General features: G+C 38.5%; 2 protein-coding genes across 2 annotated transcripts in view; one reads left to right on the top strand and one right to left on the bottom strand.

Moving 5' to 3' along the window:
• The window catches only part of ATP11B (ATPase phospholipid transporting 11B (putative)), a 114,890-nt gene that overhangs the window by 85,851 nt on the left and 5,562 nt on the right, over positions 1 to 23,477 (top strand). The window contains exons 24-30 of the mRNA XM_025195918.1: positions 586 to 713; positions 1,903 to 2,041; positions 7,972 to 8,037; positions 8,361 to 8,464; positions 9,679 to 9,844; positions 12,242 to 12,327; positions 22,491 to 22,624. Coding sequence (XP_025051703.1) covers positions 586 to 713; positions 1,903 to 2,041; positions 7,972 to 8,037; positions 8,361 to 8,464; positions 9,679 to 9,844; positions 12,242 to 12,327; positions 22,491 to 22,593 — 792 coding nt within the window. The 3' untranslated portion in view covers positions 22,594 to 22,624. The remainder of the gene's footprint in view (positions 1 to 585; positions 714 to 1,902; positions 2,042 to 7,971; positions 8,038 to 8,360; positions 8,465 to 9,678; positions 9,845 to 12,241; positions 12,328 to 22,490; positions 22,625 to 23,477) is intronic.
• DCUN1D1 (defective in cullin neddylation 1 domain containing 1) overlaps positions 22,575 to 23,477 on the bottom strand; it is a 37,822-nt gene continuing 36,919 nt past the window's right edge. The window contains exon 8 of the mRNA XM_025195977.1: positions 22,575 to 22,689. Within this exon, the coding sequence (XP_025051762.1) occupies positions 22,639 to 22,689 (51 nt within the window). The 3' untranslated portion in view covers positions 22,575 to 22,638. The remainder of the gene's footprint in view (positions 22,690 to 23,477) is intronic.

Here is a 23,477-nt window from a genome sequence, read left to right as displayed (position 1 = left end):
CCAGCCTATGTGTAAACTTAAGCTTCAATTTAGTGCCTGCTTCACAAACGTATACTCCTGTTTTTTAGTTTTACAAATTTTTGTTTAAACAAGACAGGCAGAGTTATTTTTTATTTCTCTGGAATCGGGAAAAGAGATTTCTAGTTCTCTACTTCCGTGTCTGATTTAGGAAATCAATGATGTGCCTGCCGTAACTGAAGATCCTGAAGAATGATGCTAGTATGTTATGTTATACCCAGGAAGAAGAACAGATCACAAATGCAATATCCAAACTAGGACATACTTTGTATGCTCTAGTCTGTGTTTACATAGCACCTAGTCTAGTGGCATCCCAATCCATTACCAAAGTGACTAAGCACTTGTAGTATAAACAGTAATAAGTATATGACTTGACATGCAGTGGAGTACTTTTTCTGTATGCATACATAATTATAGATTTTTTTTCAATATTGGTGTACATTTACGTGAATTTAGGTGGATTTGTAATTGCTGTTGCCATGCTTAATTAAATGTTTTCTATTATAAGTCATTTTGCCTATTTCTTTATAGACTACTCAAAATAATTAACTGTGTTTCCATTTTCAGACTCTGTATGACAGTGTGTACTTGACTTTGTACAATATTTGTTTCACTTCCCTGCCTGTCCTCGTCTACAGTCTTTTTGAACAGCATGTGCACCCGCATGTATTACAGAGCAAGCCAGCGCTCTATCGGTACGTAATCCCTTTTTAACTAAATGCAGGAGGAGGAATATGTCAACAGTAAAATTTTCTAATAAACTGGTGCTGTCAGGAGTTATGTTGCTAATGTTCTAAAATTACTGAATCCACTTCAATTTACCCAGTATTTTGTTATTCTATATAATTTATTAACAGCCTTTGGGGGGGAAATTGAATAAATACAGTTATCACTATTACGGATCAGTCAAAAATATTTTTGTTTCTGTCCACATCTTATACATCAGCCCCGTGTTGAGAAAAAGAACATGTTCTTCTATAGTCGGCCTGTACTTCTTTCCACAGACACACACGCAATCATGGTGCAGGTAGATCATATTTTCAAAACGAAGACATGGGACAGTGGTTGGGGCAACAGAGTCACAAGGAAGTACCAAAACAGTGCTCTGTTGTAGGAATAGAAGTCCTCCAAGTGACAAGCTGTGGTACTGCACCCTATATACACCAGACTCATTATGGAGTTGTGGTGCTGTGGATGGGGTTTGTTCTCATTAGCCTCTAATGCCCAGCTGCATACAAGAGGTCTAAAAATATACAGTAGTTAAAAGCAAACTCACTTACAGTTCCTTTAAGCAGAACAGCATATCACAACAGATTTTTTTTTTTTTTTTTTTTTGCGTAGGGGTGGGAGGGTTTAATACATATATAAAGTAAAACACAAAAGTCAGCAGACATTGACAACTTATATTTATTAGGGGTTTCAGCAAAGCTATGGCAGCATGCAAGTATCAGTTAGAAAATAAGTACAAATTTAAAAGAAGTTTCCTGTTAGCTAAGATTTAATAGTAAAGTCATAGGGTATGGTTGTCAGGAGATCTGGTTTATCTTTCTTAATTCTCCCACCTCAAGGGCTTTCCTCTTTAGGAATGTCAGCCTTAGCCATTCCAACCTGGACCTCTTACATACCATTGGCTTTTTTTGGTCATTCTTATAAAAATAATTAAAGGTCCTTGCATGCATCAGAGATTAATACTATCAGGGGTCTCAAGGTTCCCCAAATTGATTATTGAAATAATTGTTATCTCTTTGGACACACACAAATGCATCTCAGCTACATTAAATAATGAATGATTGTTGCTATTTTGAGTAAATGCAAAATCACTAGCTCACTGGCTGGTTTTATGAAGACAGTCTGAAATCTAAAATATCCATTTTATTTCCACAGAGACATCAGTAAAAATGCCCACCTGGGCTATAAACCATTTCTTTATTGGACCATCTTGGGCTTCTGTCATGCATTTGTTTTCTTTTACGGTTCATATCTTCTGATGGGGGAAGACACTTCTCTACTGGGAAATGGCCAGGTAAAACATATCGCAGGAATCATAACACTATATAATCAGTAATTTTTATTTATTTATTTAATATTCTGCAAAATTTCAAGAAAAATTACTGCAATATAGGACCATAAAATGGAATGTGTTAGATTACTTACCCAGAGCCTTTTTTTTCAAGACTTTAAAAAGACTTTGTATATGAAATCAATGCAAAATGTGTTTAACTGCTTTTCCTTTATCGCATTATTAATATCTTTAAGAGCTTAAAATGGAAAATACTGATAAAGCTAAAGAGAATAGAGTCTACTAAATCATCACATGATGATCATTTCTCATCAGTTTATGCCTGCATATAACACAGGATTTTAGTCACCTTATTTCCAATGTAGTAAAACACTTAACGTCTTGAAAATTAACAATAATTATTGAAAATCAGTATACTTTCTAGATATGTAGGATTTGCCCTGTACAGTAGTCCTTCATACAGCAAATGTTCATAAAGACCTGGGGGGGGGGGGTTTCAGCACGTGCACTGCTCTGTTTGACTAACATTTTCTTTTAGCAAAGAGCAGTAAGTAAGTGATATCCAGTTGAGAGCTCATGGCTATTTGCTCGGCTCAGAATTTGTTTTTAGAAAACTCAATATTTTGAATTTTTAAAACTGCGATGTTGCACTTTGGTTTCTCTTGACAACTTACAAGGACCTTGACACTTGGTATATTTAAAACCAGAGTTTGAGGACAGTCCTCAGAATATTTGTCACTGATTCTTTGATTTGCTACATTTTTCTTCCTTATGCAGAATTCACTATCTAATTACTACTGTTTTGTTTGTGCAAACTAATTAACATAGACCATTTACTTATATGCTGTTTAACTAGATTAATTTTCCAATATGTACATTTGATAGTCACATAAAAATTATACGTTTGATCAAAATTTCTTTTTATGATTTTTAAAGAGAAAAAATCCAAAATAAACCTAAATGAAATTAATTATGTTTGTCCAAAGTGTTTCCTCAGTTCCACAACTCTAAGATGTTTGGAACTTCTTGAACCAATTAAGGTAGCTAGTGTCCAGTTCTTTTTGCCCTTATAAAGCTAAAATAGGCAGTGATTCAGTTCTTTATCTCAGTATTGCACACTTGTTTCTTTACATATATTTTTAATATAACCCGGTAGCTTTTGTTATGGCTAATGTAACACAGTATCCAACGTGAACTTTATAGTACAAGTATTTTGATTTCTTAAATGTACTAATAGCATAACAGATTTCTTTCCTATGCAAACCAGAGACCAAGAAAAAAGTTAACATAGAAAAACTGTTTAGTATATATAGTAAAGTCAAAGCAATAGCATTCCTTGATCTTCACAATTTTTGGTTACTAATGGTCACTTTCAGGAACTTCAAAGTTTAACATTTTTTACAGATTCCATCTGCAGTCTGTCCTGCTTTTCTGTATGTTTTTATAGTAAATACTTGGATTTCCACCTTATGTATGTTATGAGATATGGTATTTGGGATGAGCATTTGTGTCTTAAACAGTACCAAAATATCTAGCAACCTTTTGTATGGTGTGGAATATATTTTGATATGGGGAACCAATATATTTGTCCTCAAAACTCCAGAAAGATTGGAAGCAAGGGGTTGTAGTTTAATTAAGCCACAGGTTTATTGACTCATCTCAGACCTACTTGGCAGTAAATCATATGGTGAGGGTTGTCATTCCTTCTTTAATTGTTTCCACCTGTTGAAAGAATCCCAGCACCCCTTCTTACCTCCAAATCTGCTCCAAGCCTGTTGCTGAGATCCCCTGCTTGCCCTCCCCTGAGATGGGAGTCTGTAGTTAAAGGGGTATTGTCCCCACACCTAACTTAATGTTAGGAGCTCCAGCCATCATTCCTCATTTTTAATTTCCTCACATATTGTGAATGGGATGATCTTTAAACAAACCCCTAACATCAGTTCTTGGGGGTTTTTTTAGTATTTTGGCTGTCACAACAAAAACAAGGGAAGGGAACTGTGCTCTGTAATCAACCCACAGTCAATGTGTCATGGCCTACAATAGAAATTTACTATTCCTATGCCTCCAACACCATGCAGTTCACAGTATGTTTAATGCTAATGGTTGTGGCTACTTCTGTGAAACTAAGATTCAGAATCACAAAGTACAACATATATTTACAAGGGATTGTACAGTTTAATTGACTAGTTGTTTATTTTAGCACCCAATTTAATTACCTGCTATCCTCACTTCAGTGCAACTCTCGTCTGCGCACCTTATTGTTAAATTGTGAATGCCAAGAGGACTATATGTTATCGTATAAGGATTTTTTTCCCCTGTGATATATAACTTCAGTGAAGGTGACTGCTTGTCTTAGAATCTGTAATGAAAATATATATGAGCATAGATTCTATGTAAGCTGTTGTTTCTGTTTAGTGGGTTATATTGCAGTCTCAATTTAGGCTAACACAGAAATAATATGCATTTCCCCTGCCTGTATGCTGTTATATAGAGAAGAATGATTTTGGTTTGAGGGGTTGTCAACCATTACCTTTATATAAATGCTTCAAAAAGTAAACTTCTCTAGAGATATACATTTTTAATTCGGTTCTGTAACATAAGGGTTTTGGGGGTTTGGATACTTCCAAAGGAAGGCTCCCAGTGATGGCAGGTTAGTCACTGTGTCCCATATTCTCTATATATCTGCCATAATCTATTCGCTCCATTGCAGCACAGCCCTCAGTAGAACAAACTGCAAAGTTACCATTTGCAGCAGTCATGCTTGCAGAAGACATCTGCTTAAGAATTTTCAAATGTTCCCTTATTTCTGTAGATGTCTTATGGAAAGAGCCCACCTTTCTCCAGTTTTCTGAACAAAAAAGTATCTCTTTTCTAATGAATGGACAGTGGTCAAAGTCAGAGAGTTTCATAGTTTCTAGGGTCGGAAGGGACCTGAACAGATGATCAAGTCTGACTCCCTGCCCTGGGCAGGAACGAGTGCTAGGATCATAATACCCCAGCCAGATATCTATCCAACCTCCTCTTGAAGACCCCCAAGGTAAAAGAGAGCTCCACCTTCCTTAGGAGCCCATTCCAGAGCCTGGCAGCCCTAACTGTAAAGTAATGCCTCCCGATATCAAGCCTGAACCTGCTCTCAATCAGTTTGTGGCCGTTATTCCTTGTTCCCCCCCTGGGGGAACAGAGCCTCACCTATTTTCTGGTGGTTCCCCCTGGTGAGTTTATAGACAGCCACCAGATCCCCTCTCAGTCTTCTCTTGTGGAGGCTGAATAGGTCTTAAAACAGTGTTACCTGCTCTCTTGAGTGCAACTTTGAGTACTTGTTGAAAAGTGAATGTTCAATACAGCTAGTGAGGGTGCCGATCCCCTTTTTGAGATGTTTAAGCCATCAAGCAGTTGTGCCTCAGAGCTAAAGAGCTTTGCTAACTGCTGTATATGTTTCTTCTTTTGTTGTAACATGACTTCCTGCTTGTATATTCAGAGAAACCTTGCTTTTGCTGAATTGTTTTAATAGTAAAGGCACTTAAATTTACTATCAGTGTGATAGCTAATCAGTCTCATTCAGACTTGTTGGTATTAAGCCACAATAAACCTGTGGCTTAATTTTGCAGTACTAAAAAAAAAAAATAAACCGCTTTAATATAACAAATGGTTAGGTTTTAAAGCAGAACATATTGTGCACATTTGGACTAGCAGTTTTGCAAATATGAGTTTTAAGGAGCAGGTTTGTGTTGATCGCACGTAAATTAGCTATTTTAAGTTCCGTAAATATAATTAGCTGAAAGATTGGCATGTTAGAATCAGAGCTTTCATAGTCTATTTTGATTGCTCATCACATCCAGAGCATGAGTTCAGTGTCTTCTAAAAGCTTATTATGGGAGCATAATTAAATACAGCACGAAATGGAGCAGGTCAAATTTTGGCTGTCTGCGTTAGTGCTGGATTCTTGCTGGAGCTGGCAAGACAGTGTGCTCATGTAGGATATCTATGATAGGTAGTGTATTAGACTGCTAGCAGCTTCATGATAGCAAGAAAAATCAGTTAGGTGAAAAACCATTAATTTTCAGCGTTAATTGAAGTCTGTTTTTATTTTAAGGGTCCTTTAGGAGTAGCTTTCCTGCACTGGTGCTGGGGTTTGGACCAGATCACCCCTGGGGCCCTTTTCAACCCTATTACTCTATGAATTATTAAGTGTTTTTAATATAAAAATAAATGTCTGCTAGAATCCTATGCCTCTTAAATATTTTGACTGGCAAGGAATAAATTTGTCCTTAATGCTGGTTTTTCTTCTTGGAGCAAAGCAGAGTAGAAGGTATAAGAGAGGGTGTAGAATTCGTAAATATGTTTATGGTTTAGTTGCCTTGCACCATTTCACTGTACTTCAATGTGATCTTTTAGTTCTTTTTCCCCCTTTTCACGCTGTGCATGTCTTCAGATATTGAAACCTAACAGGCAAATGGTAAGAGTTCTGTTAGAAAAAGAGAAGGTGATACAAAATATTGTATCCAGTATTTCACAAAGGATGCAGCATCCATTCTTTTTAAAAAATAAAATGGCTGCAAGAATCTGTTCATATTTTATATTCCAGCTGACCAAACATGTAGAGTAGCATGAGTTAAGACGCTTTCTTTCAGGGGGTATTCATGTAATAGCAATGGTTTAATTTTTGTTTGCAAGTTAAATACTAGTATACTGTTTTTTGAAACACTGATCGGCATACTAGCTTTTAAGCCATTGAGTAATAACAAGGGTCTACTATCTACTGAACTTGCACATTGAGGCCAGTCTCATTGTTAACGCACTGAAAACCCACTTTACTTGCTTGTCTAAAAAACATGAAAATGTGCAGTATGGCAATGTGGGGATATGCACGCACTTCTTTTAAAATGAAAGTCAGTTCTCTAACAAGGGCTGCAGCCACGTTAATCCCAGTTTCTTTATTGATTTATTAAACTATCAAAGGGGATGAGTTTTATTGCATATCTATCTCCATGTCCTCTCTTCCCTGTGGTCTCCACGCTTGCCTTGTAAATGATACCCTAGAAACAGTATTGAAATTTACCAGAAGTAGATGAAGAAGAAATTTACTTCATCTAAACCTATTTAGTGTGCCAGTCGTACAACATCTAAGTGCTCTGGGCCAGCATCTTAAATTTCACACTGCTTGCTCATGAGAACAGAGGAGGCAGGCAAAGTAAGAGTGACATATTTGTACAGCATGTAGGTACACAGTTGAGACAAGCCCACCATTTCTGCTTGTTAGAGCTGGGATTTTAACACTGCAGAGCTTGTTATGAGTTCTGATAGTTTCATATATGAGGACAGGGAATGAAGAAAGCAGTAGACACAAAGTGTTTGAGTGATAAGATTAAACTTTGAGATGGTCAGCCTTGAAATAAAGTGTCTTTTCTGTCATGTGCTGCTTGAAAAGCATAAGAGCACCATTATTTTTGAATTGCAGATTGTTGTTTGAAAATGTGAAACCCTCAAATGATGCTGCATTTTTTAAAATACCCTTTAATGTTTTAAGTTTGTTATTGAGCAGTTATGTTCACTTTGAATGGAATACCTGCCATCTGATAGATGCAGTTTAGTTGGATATTAACGCATTAATTGATTGGTGACTTCACTTTCCTTCCACCTCATTTTACTGTTGAATTTATTTCATCTTCCACTATAGATTTGTGGTGGTTTGTGTTTTGAACCAAGGAGGAAGATTCCTCTTTAGTGCTGTAAATCTGGACTCTTACAGGATATATTTTTTCCCCTCTGTAGTTTGTGCCGTAACCTTGCTTTTCTTACCGTACTTAGTGATCAGTCACAGGATGCTTATAAGAGTAGATTCATTACTAGAACAGATTTATGAAAGGTCTGATTTTATTACAATTGATATTAACTGATTTTCTATAATGACTTTTGTTTTGTCTTTTGTTTAGATGTTTGGAAACTGGACTTTTGGTACCTTGGTCTTCACAGTTATGGTTATAACTGTAACATTTAAGGTATGTTAGTAGACAGCTTACCCTCATTTGGGAAATAGTCACATGACGAATAGTTAGCATACTTTCAAATGGATGTCATAATTGTATCAGTACAGGAATATTTAATTCACATTTCTCCAGGAATTAGGGTAGACCATTTTTTGTGGTTAGTTTTGCTCGTGGCTTAGGAGTTTCATTTTACAGCTTCAGGCTTTTCAAAATGAGTTGATGTTAAAGAATAAAGTAAATTTAATAATGTTAAATCAATGGTGGCTTTTTGTGTAAATGAAGAGAAGTGGTTTATTTAGATATAAATTGCTAATGTGTTCTGCTTGTGTTTTTAGATGGCTTTAGAGACTCATTTCTGGACTTGGATAAACCATTTTGTAACCTGGGGCTCCATTGTATTCTATTTCTTATTTTCCTTGTTTTATGGGGGAATTATCTGGTGAGTAATCTTTTTTTTTTTTAACCTCTCTGTATATATGTTATTATATTAAACATGTGATTGAAGAAGATGGAGGTTGAAGATTGTTTTAGTAGGTACATCTTGCATTCTGGCTATCAAATTAACAGCATTGCAGCTGTTAATTTTGTTGTAGGAGAGAAGAAGAAATGCCTACTGTTCATTACGCTAAACATATATGCTCCTTTTCGTGCTGCATGTGCAGCATGGGCAACCCGGCTACCTCCTGCTGCGTTGCCCTGTTCCCATGAGCGGGGGCAAGAAGCAGAAGCTGGAGACAAGGGAATTCAGGGCATTTATACACGTTTGTCTGCTCCAGTGAGCTGGAGATGCAGCACTTCGGAGCAGACTCGATTAACCACACGTGAGCTGACATGTCTGGTGCTGCCTCACATGCATTTTTATAAACAGCAAAATGTGCATCAGTGCACAGAAAATGGCGGGGGTGCACTTTTGAACTAAAACACTTTTTATGTGTTTTAGTTCAAAAGTGTGCCATCTCCATTTTCTGTGCACTGACGCACATTTTGCCATTTATACAAATTATACAAATTTCACCATTTATACAGATGCACATGCTGCAGCACCAGGCACTTTTAAAGGCACCCGGCACTGCGTTGCAAGCGTGTATACTCTCAGAGCCCTCAGCTGCAGCTGCATCAAAAAAAAGAGGGGAGTGGTCTCAGGGAGCTGCCATTTGGACAGCCCTGCTTTAAATAATGTCAGTTTAACAATTAGAATATTTAAGGAGAATTTTGTTAATCATGTCCTTTATAGAAGAATCACTTCTGCTACTACAGAGATATGCAAACATCATATATGTGCATAGGTGAAACATGTTATATAGTCAGAACCCATCATACACAGGAAGGCAATGTTTCTACTTCGCTTTTCTCCAGTTTTTTTGTTAGGGAGCAGTTTTAAGATAAGGAACTTTAAAGAAGCCTTTCCTTAGGCCTGCAGCAGGGATAGTGTGATCCCTAACTGCACTAGGCACACTCCTCCCCTACCATTATCACCCACTTCCTAGCTGTTATGCATGTTAGATGGATCCTCTCGGTGGACGTTCCGTTGCTATAACCCTGTGCTCCAGCTCATACTTATAAACTAAGGATGAATGGACAAATGTGTGTTAGTTTTGTTTATTTTGTACTACTTGGCTTTATTCTAATCGCTACTTTGGTAATTTTTTTCAGGCCATTTTTGCATACCCAGGATATGTACTTTGTATTTGTTCAGTTGCTATCAAGTGGTTCTGCTTGGTTTGCCATAATCATCATAGTCGTTGCTTGTTTGTTTCTCGATGTCATGAAGAAAGTGCTGTTTAGACATCTACAACCAACAAATACTGAGAAAGCTCAGGTAATCTTCTTTTTTTTTATATACAACATATATAACAATGTTCTTTTTTAATTAAATTGTCCTTTAAATGGATGACTAATTAGTCTTTCTCTAAATATCACTTCCTGGGCAAGAACTTAAATAGCCATGATGCCTCAGTATGTAAAAGTGTTCTTGTTTGATAACATAATTACTGTATAGGATGCACACCTATTCAGTGTTGTCATCAGTTCTAAATAACTTGTGTACCTGAACTAAAAAAATCATTTCTGAATAAAGCTAACCTATGAATTTATCCTGACAGACCAAAAATTGTTCCATCTTTAGCAGTCTGTTTTATAACCACATACCAGGACGCACATTTCACAGTGTGCTATTTTAAAGCTAGCAATTGCATTTATTCTTATTTTTCTAGCCTGAAACTTGGTCTCTAAAGGTGTCAGTGATGTTTTTGAATAGTTGTGCTATAATAGGGGGCAATAATTAAAAATAATGTTGCTAGCATCCAGCTTTCAAAGCTGTTTCACATCAAATATTACAAAATTAAAAGATTGAAATGTTTTTTCTCTTCTTTACCATCTGGTGATAAGACATTCCCCTTAGTAAAAATTTTGTCATAGGTTCCAAGAGTTTATTTGGCTCTGGGTTATGGAGTTGAAGAAAACTCTCTGTGGCATTTTCATAAAATTGCAGCTTATAAGGATGATTGTGACCATATAGTGTGATCCCCTGTATAACTCAGGTCAAATAGGACTTTTTTGAATTCATTTTTTTTAAACTAGAGAATAACCTTTAGAAAAACATGTAATCTTACTTTTTAAAAATGTTGGTGATAGAGAAACCACTGCAACTTATTGTTCCAGTACTTAAAAATATGTACCTTATTCCTAGGCTCAGTTTGTCTACTTGACCTTCCATCTAGTTGGTCTTGTTATATACTGTACCTTTGTCTGAGATTTGAAGAGCCCCCTATTAGCAAATTTCAGTTCTCCGCTTGGGCACATGCAGACTGTGACCAAGTCACACCTTAACCTTCTTTTTGTTAACTAAACTGTTTGAGTGCCTCAAGTTGTTCACCATAAGGGAAATATATCCCAGTCCTTTAATCATTCTTTTGGCTCTTCTCTGTATTCTGCCCAATTTTTCAACATCTTTCCTGAACTTTAGTCACGGGAACAGGACGCAGTATTCCCGTAGCAGTCGCACAGTGCCAAATGATGCCCTTTTGCTTTAGAAGCAGTCCCATTAAATTTCATGGGACCATTCATGCAGTAAAGAAATACCTTGTTAGGTTTATTGTCACTGATGTAGCACAGGATTCTTTTCACATTTGTATGTCATTAGATGTGTTAATTAAATGCCTATTTCAAAAAAGAAAAAGAATTCTACCATCCCTCTCAAAGCACAGAAAAGTACCGTTTGATTTTTTTTTTTCAGCTATCATGTTAAGGTGGTAGGTTGACAGTTAGAAAAGCATCTTGATTTCTAAGATAAGCATTTTTTGTATGATAGCCATTAGAATTATAAATATGGAACCCAGCGCTGCCATTTTAAGTCCACTCTTCGCAGTGTGACTGCACTTGACATCAGCCTGAACTAATTCCAGTGCATTTGCCTTGTAAAAAAAAACAAAACAAAAAAAAAAACCCAACAGTTTAGATAACAGTAACTGAAATTCAGATTATAGCATATTAAAACTAGTATTTCTCAAATCACACTAAAATTATATGCTGTTTTAGTTAACTCTGTCTTAAAATTGAATGTGGTAATAGATCATAAATGGACACTACTGAATAAGCAACAGCTAGTCCTTTCCATTGTGAAAGGCCCGTAAATTAAGAATTTATCTAAATAATTTGTAGAACGACTTGATTGACTTTCCTACTTGGACAAGCTTTCCCTGGGTGTTCTCTGAGTGAATGTGTGTAATAGTTGTTTTTGTGTTCTACTACTTTCTGCCTGATCCTACAGTGAAATCCATAATTCTGTGTTTGAGTTCAATCTGTTGCCATGGGAATAATTCCAGCTAACTTCTGCATTACAGTCCTACCGTGGGATCGCATAGGAAGAAACAGCCAGTGTGGAACAATCCCAAACAAAATATAAATCTTTTGGTAAATACCAGAAATTATAGTAGTATAGGAGTAAGGGTAGAGTATAGGGATGTGTGGAAAAGAATTCTCAGCATGTGGGGTTTTTCCCTCACTACAAAAATTAAGGAACATGGTCTCCATGAAGAATAAAAGAGTGATGGTACCAGGAACTATCCTGTAGGTATCAGTCTCACGTGTTCTGTGTATGATGTATATTCCACTTAAATAACAGAATGTCTCTAAAAACCTGTCCTGTGTCTTTCTCTTAGAAAAGTGCTACTTCTTACTGACATATGTGTTCCATCCCTTCTCTGTCCACTTATAGATGTACTCCAACAGAGTTGCTTTAAGTGACGAATTCATCGCACTGCAGCCATTGTCCAGGGCAAGGAATCAGCTGAGCAAAATTAGGTAGAGTAGGAGGGACAGTTCCTCATCAACTCTTATGCATGCTGCAGGCCAACTAACCAGCACTGAGAGAGATGGGAAGAGGCATGAATATTAGTGGGTTGAGAGGGCAATGTCTATAGTGCAGATTCTTTCTATTTGGCATCTTTCTTGGCTTTGCTCTGTGGTTTCAGGCCAGTTGCTTCTCCTAAGTAGCATGTGTTGGACGTTCTCACAGGGGGAAAAACCCTAGCATGATGCTCAACTTACGTAAAGGCAATAAACCTAGTCCTCCTTGCATCCTTTGTTAAAAATAATCAGTTTTTAGCATGGTTCCCAATGCTTTTGATTTATGTGTAGTCAAAATTAACAGTGCTTTCTGCATGTTGGACAATTCAGCTTCATAAGGCCACAGCAGGAAGGTCCATGTGTGTTAGGAAGCCAATTCTTGCAAGTTGTTTGCCCATTTTAATTTGCTTTTTACTTGTGTTGTAAGTGCAGAGAACATGTTTTTGGTTTGTGTGTGTGTACTTATGCAGCTACTAAGGCTTTTAACGTTCTTGCTTCTGTTCAGTGCATCTATGAAGCGAGTCGTGTTTTGTTTTGTTTTTTAATGTATTATGAATGTCTTCTGTCTCCAGAGGTGTTTGGGTATCAAGTACAGGAAGAGATTAAAGTGTGCTTGTCTGTCTAGGTAAAATACCAAAATGCTGAAACTTTTCAAGTGCACCCATACTAAGTATGTGAAATACTATAGTACTTAAAATCTATAATTGTAAGAATAAAGCATACACAAGGATAACATAGCTGACCTATAACAAAGATTTAAGCATCAGATTTTCATCTCAGTCTTATCCAGGGCCCCACTTTTGCAGCAGCAGATAATTAAAGGCACAGGTTTTCTATTCTTTGCAGTTTTGCTTAGATTTGAGGCTCAGCTGATGTTTGCAAATGATTATAGGAATGAATTTTCATCCCTCAAAATAGGATAAAATTATAGAGAGGAAACTGACCTTGGAAGTATCAAGTGCTGTACTTTAAGCAGATAATTGAGACAATCATGACTCAAATCCTAAGGTATATCAGTTATATACTTTGTAGTTACTCTGCCAGCATGGGTTAGATCACCACAAAAAGAAATGTGAAACAATTATTCCGTTCTATTTGTTTATTATCAAGGAATGGTACTTTTGATATGACTTACTAGCAGAAACAACAGGAAGGCTGTAGCTCAGATATCTGAACATCAGAAGAGGTAATCCTCTGAAAATACAATGCTAATTAATGTTTAAAGGAAGGCAAATTGGCAAGATGCTCTTTTCCATTTTGGTAATCTTACCAACTTGTCTTTATTTTTTTTTAGCTAAAAAGTTATAGTTCACTTTTAAATTGTTGCCCCATCTATATCATACAAGCACTTTGCCTTTTTCAAGTCATGTTTTCATTAAAACTTGTTTGCTCATGCTGGATCAGTACCATGAATGTCTTTGAGAATGTACTCCATGGCTGTACCAAAGGAAAGGATTTATGACCTTGGGGATAAACAGTATGTGATGAGTTCTCTTAAACTGAGCAGCTTTGCAGTTACACTACTAGACACTAAGAAAAATGTAAAGCTCTCTGCAAAGGTATCATTTGAATGTTTTTCAGTGATAAAACTCTAATAACATAAATTGCAAGTACATCTGTAAATTCCGTGATTCTGTAATTTTCTTCATACTAGATAATTAACTGAAAGTATCTGAAAAATGGAGAAACTTTTGTCAGTTTGTATCTGATTATATGAAGCTGGCTCTAATGTAGGCCAAGGTTTTTAAACTTGGGCATCTAAAGTTAAGCACTTAAATCTGTTACGTATTTGCCTAACAGCGGTGGCCTTATATATGTATATACATCCATTCTGTCATTGCGAGGTAGAGCAAGTAAGAACCAGGGGTATGTTCAGCCAAAGTAATACGAAACAAAGTAGTTGAAGTCTTCTCCTGAAGCTAGACGACTTCCACGTTTAGAAACATCAGTTTCACAGATGGCAAGACAACTTAATGCAGCTGTTATTCGTGGAGCATTTGTGCAGTAGTAATTGTACTGCTAAAGTAAACGATGTGCAAACATGAGCCTTTTTGGTTAAATGACTAAAACGACACACTTTCTACAGCAGAATTTCTTAATGCAAAAAAGAACATGGCCCTCCTGTGCAAGCATTTTTTACTTACATGCATAAAGTCCACAGGGGATTGCACAGGAACTGAATTGCACAAGATGAGATTAAACTCCTTTAGGGCATTGGTCAGTTCAGCAAAATTGTATAATACTGAAACAACAGATTTCAGTATGGGGTGCCAGGTGGTTCTTGCACCCACAGTATAGCAAAGAGCATGTGAATTAAGGGTATTTTATGTGGATAGTTACACTGCCATCCCTTTGCGATGCAATGCAAGAGAAGAATTTGATTGCTAGATTCGCTGTCTTATTCCAAAGGCCAAGGAGATTTGGAGATGCCGCAAAATAGCTGTCATTCAAGAGCCATCTCTTGGTCAAGCGTGAGTCAGATTTCTTTGAAGTAGTTCCCAAGTTTTCAGATGGAGCTTGGTAGCTAACTACTAAGTGAAACCATGATGTAGACCAGTAAGAGGAAGAGTAATCATGCCCATTGTTGTTATTCTAAGAGAGTCTCCATCTATCCTGAACAAAATACTTAATTTAGGAACAACTAAAGCCAGCAGACAATTTCTGTGAAGTCCAATGGGTCTCTCCTCATCCCCTTCTTAAATAAACTTTTTTTTTTTACAAAAATTCTAAATGAAAAATTGGAAAAATCTGGAAATGAACAGTCAGTTCAGTAAGCAGTTAATTATATAGCAGTTGCCACCCCACTTCATTCGTATTGCCCCTCTAGGATTAACTGAATCCCGTTTTTTGTGTCTGCAGTGTTCAGCAACATATTCCCATACACTACTTGAATTAGCGTATTGTTTTCTTAATTGTGTAGTAATCATATTGAAAGGAATATAGATGCAGGCCAAACCCAGTTTTGTGTCAACTTTTTCTGTTAGAAAAGGTTGAGTTCTATAGAAAAACTGAGTTCTATTAACTTGTTTTACTCTGCTGTGTTGGTTGCAAAAAGGCAACATTTTTTATAATATAGATGACATGAGGTGTGTGGTGTTATGGAATAAATTGATTCTATGCCCTTGTAGGTTCATAACTGTGTACATACAACACATTAGTTTATATTTTTAATTATATAGTACAGCATCCGACACAAAGATCATCACATCTCACTGAAAGAGAAACGCTGTTCTTGTGTTCCAGAAGGTTAACTGGAATTAGAATTTTCTCCCCATCTAAATTCCTGTTTAGACTTTTTACATTAAAAAAAAAAAAGATGCTGTGAGGAATCAGAATTAAGAGGAAGCAGTCAGTTTAAGGCAGACAGGATGACGGTGGAAAGCGGCGAGGAAGTGGCTAGATGCCTGATGTCCCCATCAGCAGATTTTTCCTGTAGGTGTCCTTTTAGAATTTTTTACAAAGGAGTGTGGTATGCAGGTTGATTTCAGCCTGAGGTACCCCATTAGAAGCATATTCCCATATACTCGTACCTTTACTGGAGTACCTCAGGCTGGATTAGAATTACTCTGTATTTTGGGGTCTCACTTGCCTGCAACTCGCTTTCAAGTTTTTATTTTAGGGGATTGTAGGCGAGGTTCCAAAACAATGTGCAGCAGAAGGGATTTATTCCATCAGATCTTACTAGTTCTGCCAAAGTGGATCTCCTGTCCACCAAAATTACCCACATCTAGTCTCAGCTTCTCCCCTTAACTCAGTCGCTGCTCCTTACTTTTCTCCCACCTCCGTGCACTCCTGCTTTTCCTGGCACTCTCCCTCTAAAGGCTGGAGAACATGGCTCTTCATACCAATTCCAGTCCAAACTCATTTTGTTCTAATTACTGCCTCGTTGTGATTCCTCTCCTTAATTATAGTCACATTTGGTTCTAGTTGGCAGCTCCCACAACAGAGCCTGGGGCCAGAAACGGGTCCCATTCTGTCCCCAGTGTAACTCAACCAGAGCCTACCCTTCCCCATAAATACCTCTGCGCACCAGTAAAGGTCGTTCACAAATTATATTCTATGGTAACATTTCTATGCTCCGATTAAATCATTCATGATTTGCATGGCGTTGCTGATGACGACAACTTCTGCACATCTCTTTTCTTCCACATAAGCAAATGGGCATTGTTCTATCGAGAACATGTCAAGTAGTTTTACAGATTAGTGTAAAAGTGATTACTGTGTTTTGTAAATTAACCTGAATGTGGTGCTTTATAAGACTTGTTGCTTTTCTGTCCTTCTAGATGGAAGACGAAAAGGGTTCAGTCAGCTCAGCATGTGACTTTGCTGAAAGCAGGCACAGAGGGGAGGACAGTAGGCAGCTGCTAGCTGACCCATCTAGCCAGCAGGACAGTTCTTGCGTTCACTAGGTAGTACTCCCACTCTCCCATAATGTGTGTAGTCAGTCATGGAATCATCCTTAAAATTTCCATGCTTTTGACATTTACAAGAGAATGTACATAGTGGCATGTTTTTTGGGGTTTTTTGCTTAACAGACCAAATCACTAATTCTAATGCATAGTCAGTATTTAGTTGTTTTATTTTCCTTGATTCATTACATTGAAGTTGTCCATTATCCTGTGAAACATTTTTCATTACAGCAACATCTGATACTTCACCTCTGAAATATAATTTGGAGGACACACCTAGGGTTTTCCAGAGAGAGTTTTGGACTCGGTCCACAATCTTGTGTCTCATTGCATTTTGCTCTGCATTTGTGCCTCTCTTAAATCAGGATGTCATCTTACATAAAATAAAAATATAGTCGTTTTTATTCGCAGAGGGTAAGATTTCAGGAGATGCAGGTGATGAGAGGAGATTCCTCACTAAGTGGGGGAAAAAAAAAAAGATCTTGTTCCAGCAGGCAAATATAAAGAGAACAGACCACAAAAGAGGCTTCCACCCTATTTATTTTCAGCTTGTGTCCTTGCCACACTCTTATGTTTGTCGTTATTAAGAATTAACTGGTGTAGTTGACTTAAGGAAGGAGTGAGTTTGAGATCTCGATGTGGCATCAGGTGTTCACAATTTGGGAGCATCAGAAGTAGTACTTCCAGAGCATTTAATGTCCACTCTTGTAAGGGGGGGATAAAAGTAGCGAACATGCGCTCTTCCTATGGTCACTTTCTCAAACAGGTGGCACTAATTTTAAGTCCTGGTTAAAGCCTTGGGTACATAATAGGCCACTGTTGCGTAGCATAATGGCAGAGGGCAAAATTGGCTGTAAGCTCATTAGAAATATTGTATTATACATTTCACTTTAAAAAAATGTTTTTTGCAGTGCAGCTCACCAGCTTTTAATGTTTTTGTAGCTAATACTCGTTTCAAGGCTGTTGGGTGGGGCTTCTGATCCTGGTAAGTCTGATTTGCCCAGGAAAAGCACAGGATTCTAGAGTCAAGGGAGACAAAGGTGGTTTTATGCTCCCATGTCCTGGGGGCAGCTGTTTTTATCCTCTTGATACCAGTTTGTGCAGCCCTATTGTGGGGGGGTGGGCAAAATACAGCCTGCGGGCCAAATCTGCGGTGGGTCCCTTGGTCCCACCCAGCACAGGCACAAGGGGCAGACCAGGCTGTGGTGTGGGCAGCCAGCCCCACTGCCCCTGGGCACCATGGCGCTGGAGCGGCACGGCAGTCAGACTCCATTTCCCAGCAGCCCAGTGGCGGCAGCTCCTTCCGGCCGTTTGCTGGACCCAACCCCACTGCCCAGGCACCCTGGCCCGTCCAACCAGCACCCACCACCAAAGGCAGGACCCACGCAAGTACGGTGCTTGGCCAGGCATCCAGAAGCGAGACAGGCAGGTGGGGCCAGGGAGACTCCGGGATTTTGGGGTGGTGACAGCGTGGGGCCAGAGCCTGGGGCAGAGCCATGATCCGCTGCCCACACAGCCCCGTGATGGGTGCAGGTTCCATGGGCAGGGGCGTGCCGGGAGCGGATCATGCCTCTGCCCCAGCCCCACGCTGTCACCACCCCAAGATCCCACCCCTTACAGCTCCCTGCCTGTCCATTGCCCCATTTACATCCACCCAGCCAAATGCCCTGCCCACGTAGCCAGTCTTCAGGCCTGTGACAGGGATTTTTGCTGAACTATGTGGCTCATGGCCCCACACAATAGGCCACTCCTGCCCTATTGGCTGCTTTTTGTAATAGCCTTCAAGCGTCATTTATACCAGCTGGGGATTGTTGGGGTGCAGCCTTGCTTTGACTGCATCCCTGACGCATCTTCTGACACGAACTCCAGGGGCAGGTAGCTCTGGCTCTGCACCAGACAGAAATCCCCACAGCTGAGTGGTAAAGGCAGCTTCATGGCTACTTCAGCTCGTGGAGTAAGGGCTAGGTTCTGGTTCATAAAGTATCTATAGAAAATGGGTTGCAGTCAGACTTACTGAACAGCAAACTGGTTTGTCACTAGCACAAATAAATTGAGAGGTAGTGTACATCTGCTAGTAATGGCCCATCTCTAGAGACTGAGAGAAAATTACAGGCAAGTATGTGGGATATTAGGGAATACATATCGTGTATAAATAAAGGAGTTCTTTTTTTATTTGATCAAATAGCATAATATTTTTTCTGATAATGTATCCAATAAAAAGACTGCATATTCCTGAGTTGGAGTCCCAACCTTAATGTCCCCCATGAGATATTTTTAAGGCACTGTTCTGTGATATATTGAATCATCTGCTGAGAGATGTCACCAGTTTATGACTTTTTAAAATTTTGGTAGGAGCTGAGAGCAGTCATTGCTTCTGTGGGGATACTTGCTACTTCTTGGGATTAACCCTAGCTGCTAGCACAGAAATGTTTTACATCCTAAATCTTTGGTGGGATGAATTAACAGCTACCCTCAATCTGTATCTGTTAGCTGGTGATCATAGATATGTTTCTGATTAGAAAAAAGATTTTAGTGTAAATTGACCCAGTAGGCAGTCAGATTATTGTAACTGTTGACAATATCTAGGATTAAAGTGCTTACCTCTCCATCTTTAATTATTGTGCTGCTTTGAATAAATGTTCTCTTGCCCAGTATCTATAATTAGGTATTACACTTCTCTCTGAACTCCCTGCATCTGTCTTACGCGTATTGAGACTACCTTGGTAGTGAATGTGTTTTATTTCTCCCTCACCATGGTCAAATGAAAGTTGGTTTTATTAGGCAAGCTGGAGTGAAGAATGTCTTTGAACTAGTACTGAGAGAACCCAAGTGAGATATTTGCTCAGCAGCCTGAATCACACTGCAGCCACTAGCTAAATGTTAATAAGTAGTATATTTTTTATTCCTAAATACTAGAATAAAAGCTTGGGGATCAGAAAAGTTTGAACAGCTGGGGTTTATTCCAAGGAGACATGAAAGAGGGTGTGCCGAGTGTTTTATTTTGAAAGAAATTCTCTTGCACACTGTCTTAGTCCAAGCCACAGGACATCTGGGAAATGTTCGTGTTTGGAGAACACTTGTTCCCAAAGTAACGACATCACTTACAGAATTGTATTCATCTACATCAACCACATTAGCATGAGAGGTGGCATTTAGGCAGCTGATTAATGCAAAAAAATGCTATACATTTTTTTAGCCCATTTGATTCTTTTACAGCCTAAGTGCAGTATGGTTTTTTTGTTCCGTCATGTTCATAGTTGCATAAAGAATGAACAGGGGACATGTACTTGTTCCAAGAAGCTCACCTTTCAAACTCCAGCCCCTAATGGAAACAGTTTATTTCTGCTGTATCCTCTCTCATCAGATGCATTGTTAATATAATTGTACTGTGCTGAGCACAGTATATGATTAGTACTGAACCAGGCTCTGCTGATCCTGGCATACTACCAATGCTTCTGGTCACAATTATACTATCTGCTGTGATGGTTCAAGCTTTACCTAGAAGAGATTATCATAATATAGAGATTTTAAAGCTATTTTGACTTTTTAATTCAATCCTGTCTTTAGGACTATCCTTTGCAGTTCTTTTGCTTCTGTATCTGAAGTATTTACAAGCGTGTGATGCTTCTTTAACTTAATGTTCCTTACAACAATCTCCGGAGCCTAAGGACAACTGATAGATGTGCCGTCAGGAGGTGGGACCTAGGTGGGAATTGAAAAGCACATGCATGACGGAATGGGGCCTGGCCCCCTGCAGGTTGTCTGCTTTCCTGTCCACTAAGATGCCAAGCTAGCCAACTGGCTCTTTTGTGCCCACCCAGTCTTGCTAATTAAAGCTTTCCTGGTCTTTTCAAAAGCCTTTTGCACCTGTTACCTATCTTGCTGTCCCTCCTTCCCTCCCTTCCTTTAGCTGTAGCGTGGGAGCTATGATTTTCAGGAAGCTGCAGGTCTGACAGTCTGCTCTGAGATCAGGAGGGAATTTTTCCCATCAGACCTGCCCAGAAAAAGACCTGGTAGATTTTTATTTTTTTACTTTTGTTGCAGCACCAGGCTTAGTTGGATTAAAAGCAATAGGATTTGAAAGTTTAATGATAGAAGAGGCAAGATTGTTTGTTCATCAAGTACTTTTAGCCAAAGGCCAGTGCAGGTGAAGGTCAAAGAGCCCAGGTCTCAGAGGTACATGAGATGGTGGACTGCATGCCCATAAGAGAAGGGAGGCCTGAATTCTTTATAGACTGGAATTGCCTGCCTCTGGCAACCTCTAATACCTTCCCTTTTTCAGGGGAGTGATAAGAAAGGTCTTTGGACTAAGCGCAGTTCTAGGGCAGGGCAGACAAAGCCTAACCAGCGTTACTGGTTCAGTTTTGTTATGGTGGGAGCCATTTAAGTACACCTGTCTGATATATCAGAGGGCAGGTGAGCACACAGTACCCTTCCCAGGTGGTAAATTAAGTAGTTAAGACTTGCTACTGAAATATGCATCTTATTCATTTGCCTGTAGGTTTCTTTTGATCAGTATTTTAAACTATTTGAGTTAAATAGCTCCTGCCATAGTAGGTTTGTATTTCCTTTTGGAAGTGCAGGGCAGAAAAGGAGTTTAAATTATTTTCTCTCCAACTTTCAAAAGTGCTAAGCATTTAGAATTTAATGTGGGCTGCAGTAAAAGAGTATTCAAGTCAAATCAGTCATGAAAGAACAGTGAAATCTTCTGACGGTCTCCGTGTCGTTTCTTTGTTGATTCTGGTTTTGTTTCACGCATACTAACAAACTTCCTCCTGCTCATTCATGGTTCATTCAACTATTCCTTATTTTAGCATGAATGTAACTGATGGTTCTTAATGTCTCTTGTTCTTAGATAATAACCTATACAACAACCAGAAATGTTTTTGCTTTCCTCCCCACCTTCCCCAAAATGAGAGGTAAATTCTTTAGGTATGGAGTTAAATGAATTACAGGTTTACTTTTTGCAAGCTCCCATCCTTATCCTTGCTTCATAATGGGAGGCTTATCTAGCTAACGCAACATAAAATTTCATACTTGTGTCTGGAAGAAAAGACATTAGGTTGGCATAAAAAGTTCCCCTTATGATTTAATGGCTGTTGTTTAAAAATAGATACTGAGCCTGTTTGCTAGTGATGGGATCTGACTTCCCGCAGGAAGTTGTACTTTTTGAATGGTAAAAAAAAACTATTACTTTTAGATGGGTTGTTACATTTTACTCAGTCTCACTCTAAAGCCTCTCTGTTGCTGGTGCATGGTAAATACAATGGGGGGATCTTCATTTTGAGGCAAATTGGCATAGCTCCACTGAAGTCATAAAGCTGTGACCGCTTACAGCAGCTGCCCCATAAGTTCATAACTTGGACACAACAGCAGACGGCTTGCCAACCAGCCCACTTGCAGTCAGCAAAGTATCTTTCATTCCAGTTTGCTGGGTGTGCATGTGAAGTTGATGCAGAACCATGGCCATATGTTGAACAAGACCATCCAGAAGCAGAGTGAAACGATGTCTGAGAGTCAAAGTTTACAGTAAACAGGGGAAAAGCAAATGGCACTTTTGCTAAGGGGTCATAGTGATTTTGTTTCCTATAACAGAAAAATATTAATAACATTTACCAGCTTGCCATCTCTAAACGTTATCAGATAAGTGGATAACTATCACTCGCCTGTACAAATAACAATTCCTTTCTACTTTTCCCTCCACTTCAGCTTACTGAGACAGGTTCAGGTATCAACTGCTTGGACTCCATGTGCTGCTTCTCAGATGGGGAAACAGCATGCACATCTATTGGAAGAATGCTGGACCGACTGATAGGAAGATGTAGTCCAACCCGGGTCACCAGGTGTGGAATTTCTCTCAGTAGCCTTTGCTGCAGACGATCCTCCTATAAACTGGAACCTGATGAGCCTGCAGCGATAGAGGTTTAGCAAACCAGTTGCAGGCTTTGCGTAATTAAACAGAAAATGCTATTCTTTATAGTGCTTTTTTTTAACCTAAAAGATCAGTTTCTTGCTTTTTCAGAGTGCTTTTATTAGAAAGGAAGAAAATGATTCTTGAAGAGACTTCTGTTGAAACTTTTAGTTTGGCTTTTCTAGTACAAAAATCTTGTAAATGTGGTATTTTCTCTTGGTTTGTACATCCTTCTCTTTAGAAATCAAACTTCACTGTGCTGTTGGTTTTCCTGATTTTAGCTTTTTGCCTTCACAAATCAGGACCTTTTTGTAAATTCAAAAGATTTTTCCTTTCGTTCTTAATGTCAGTCCTCCAGATAGTCACACTTGAGCTTGCATTGCATCTAAAGATATACAAAAGGCTCACATTTTCCCCCTAAATATAACTCCATCTCTAAAAGATGTCTTTAGATTTTTTCATCCATCAGTGGGTATGAAAATTGAATATTTTTATAATATGACTTTTGTAACCTGTTTCTAAAAACAAATTCATTGACAGAGCAAAGCCTTCAAGTTCTGGCCTGTTATTTCAGTGTGTTCATGTGCATCACGTATGTCAGCAAATTCTAAGTGCCATTCAAAAGTATGTGCTAAAGAAATGTCATTTTCTTTAATTATGTACACTAAAACACCTATTGATGGGGAAAATACATTAGAATAAGCAGAAATACTTATAAAGGGTAATGCTGACTATTCACTTTGGGCATAGCTATGAAAAATTATAAAGCTATCTTAATTCCTGCT

Source organism: Alligator sinensis, unplaced genomic scaffold (genome assembly GCF_000455745.1).
Source record: "Alligator sinensis unplaced genomic scaffold, ASM45574v1 scaffold301_2, whole genome shotgun sequence".
In the NCBI taxonomy this organism is placed as follows: Eukaryota; Metazoa; Chordata; order Crocodylia; family Alligatoridae; genus Alligator; species Alligator sinensis.
The sequence above is the reverse complement of the archived record's forward strand: the minus strand, read 5'-3'. Positions and strand labels throughout refer to the sequence as shown.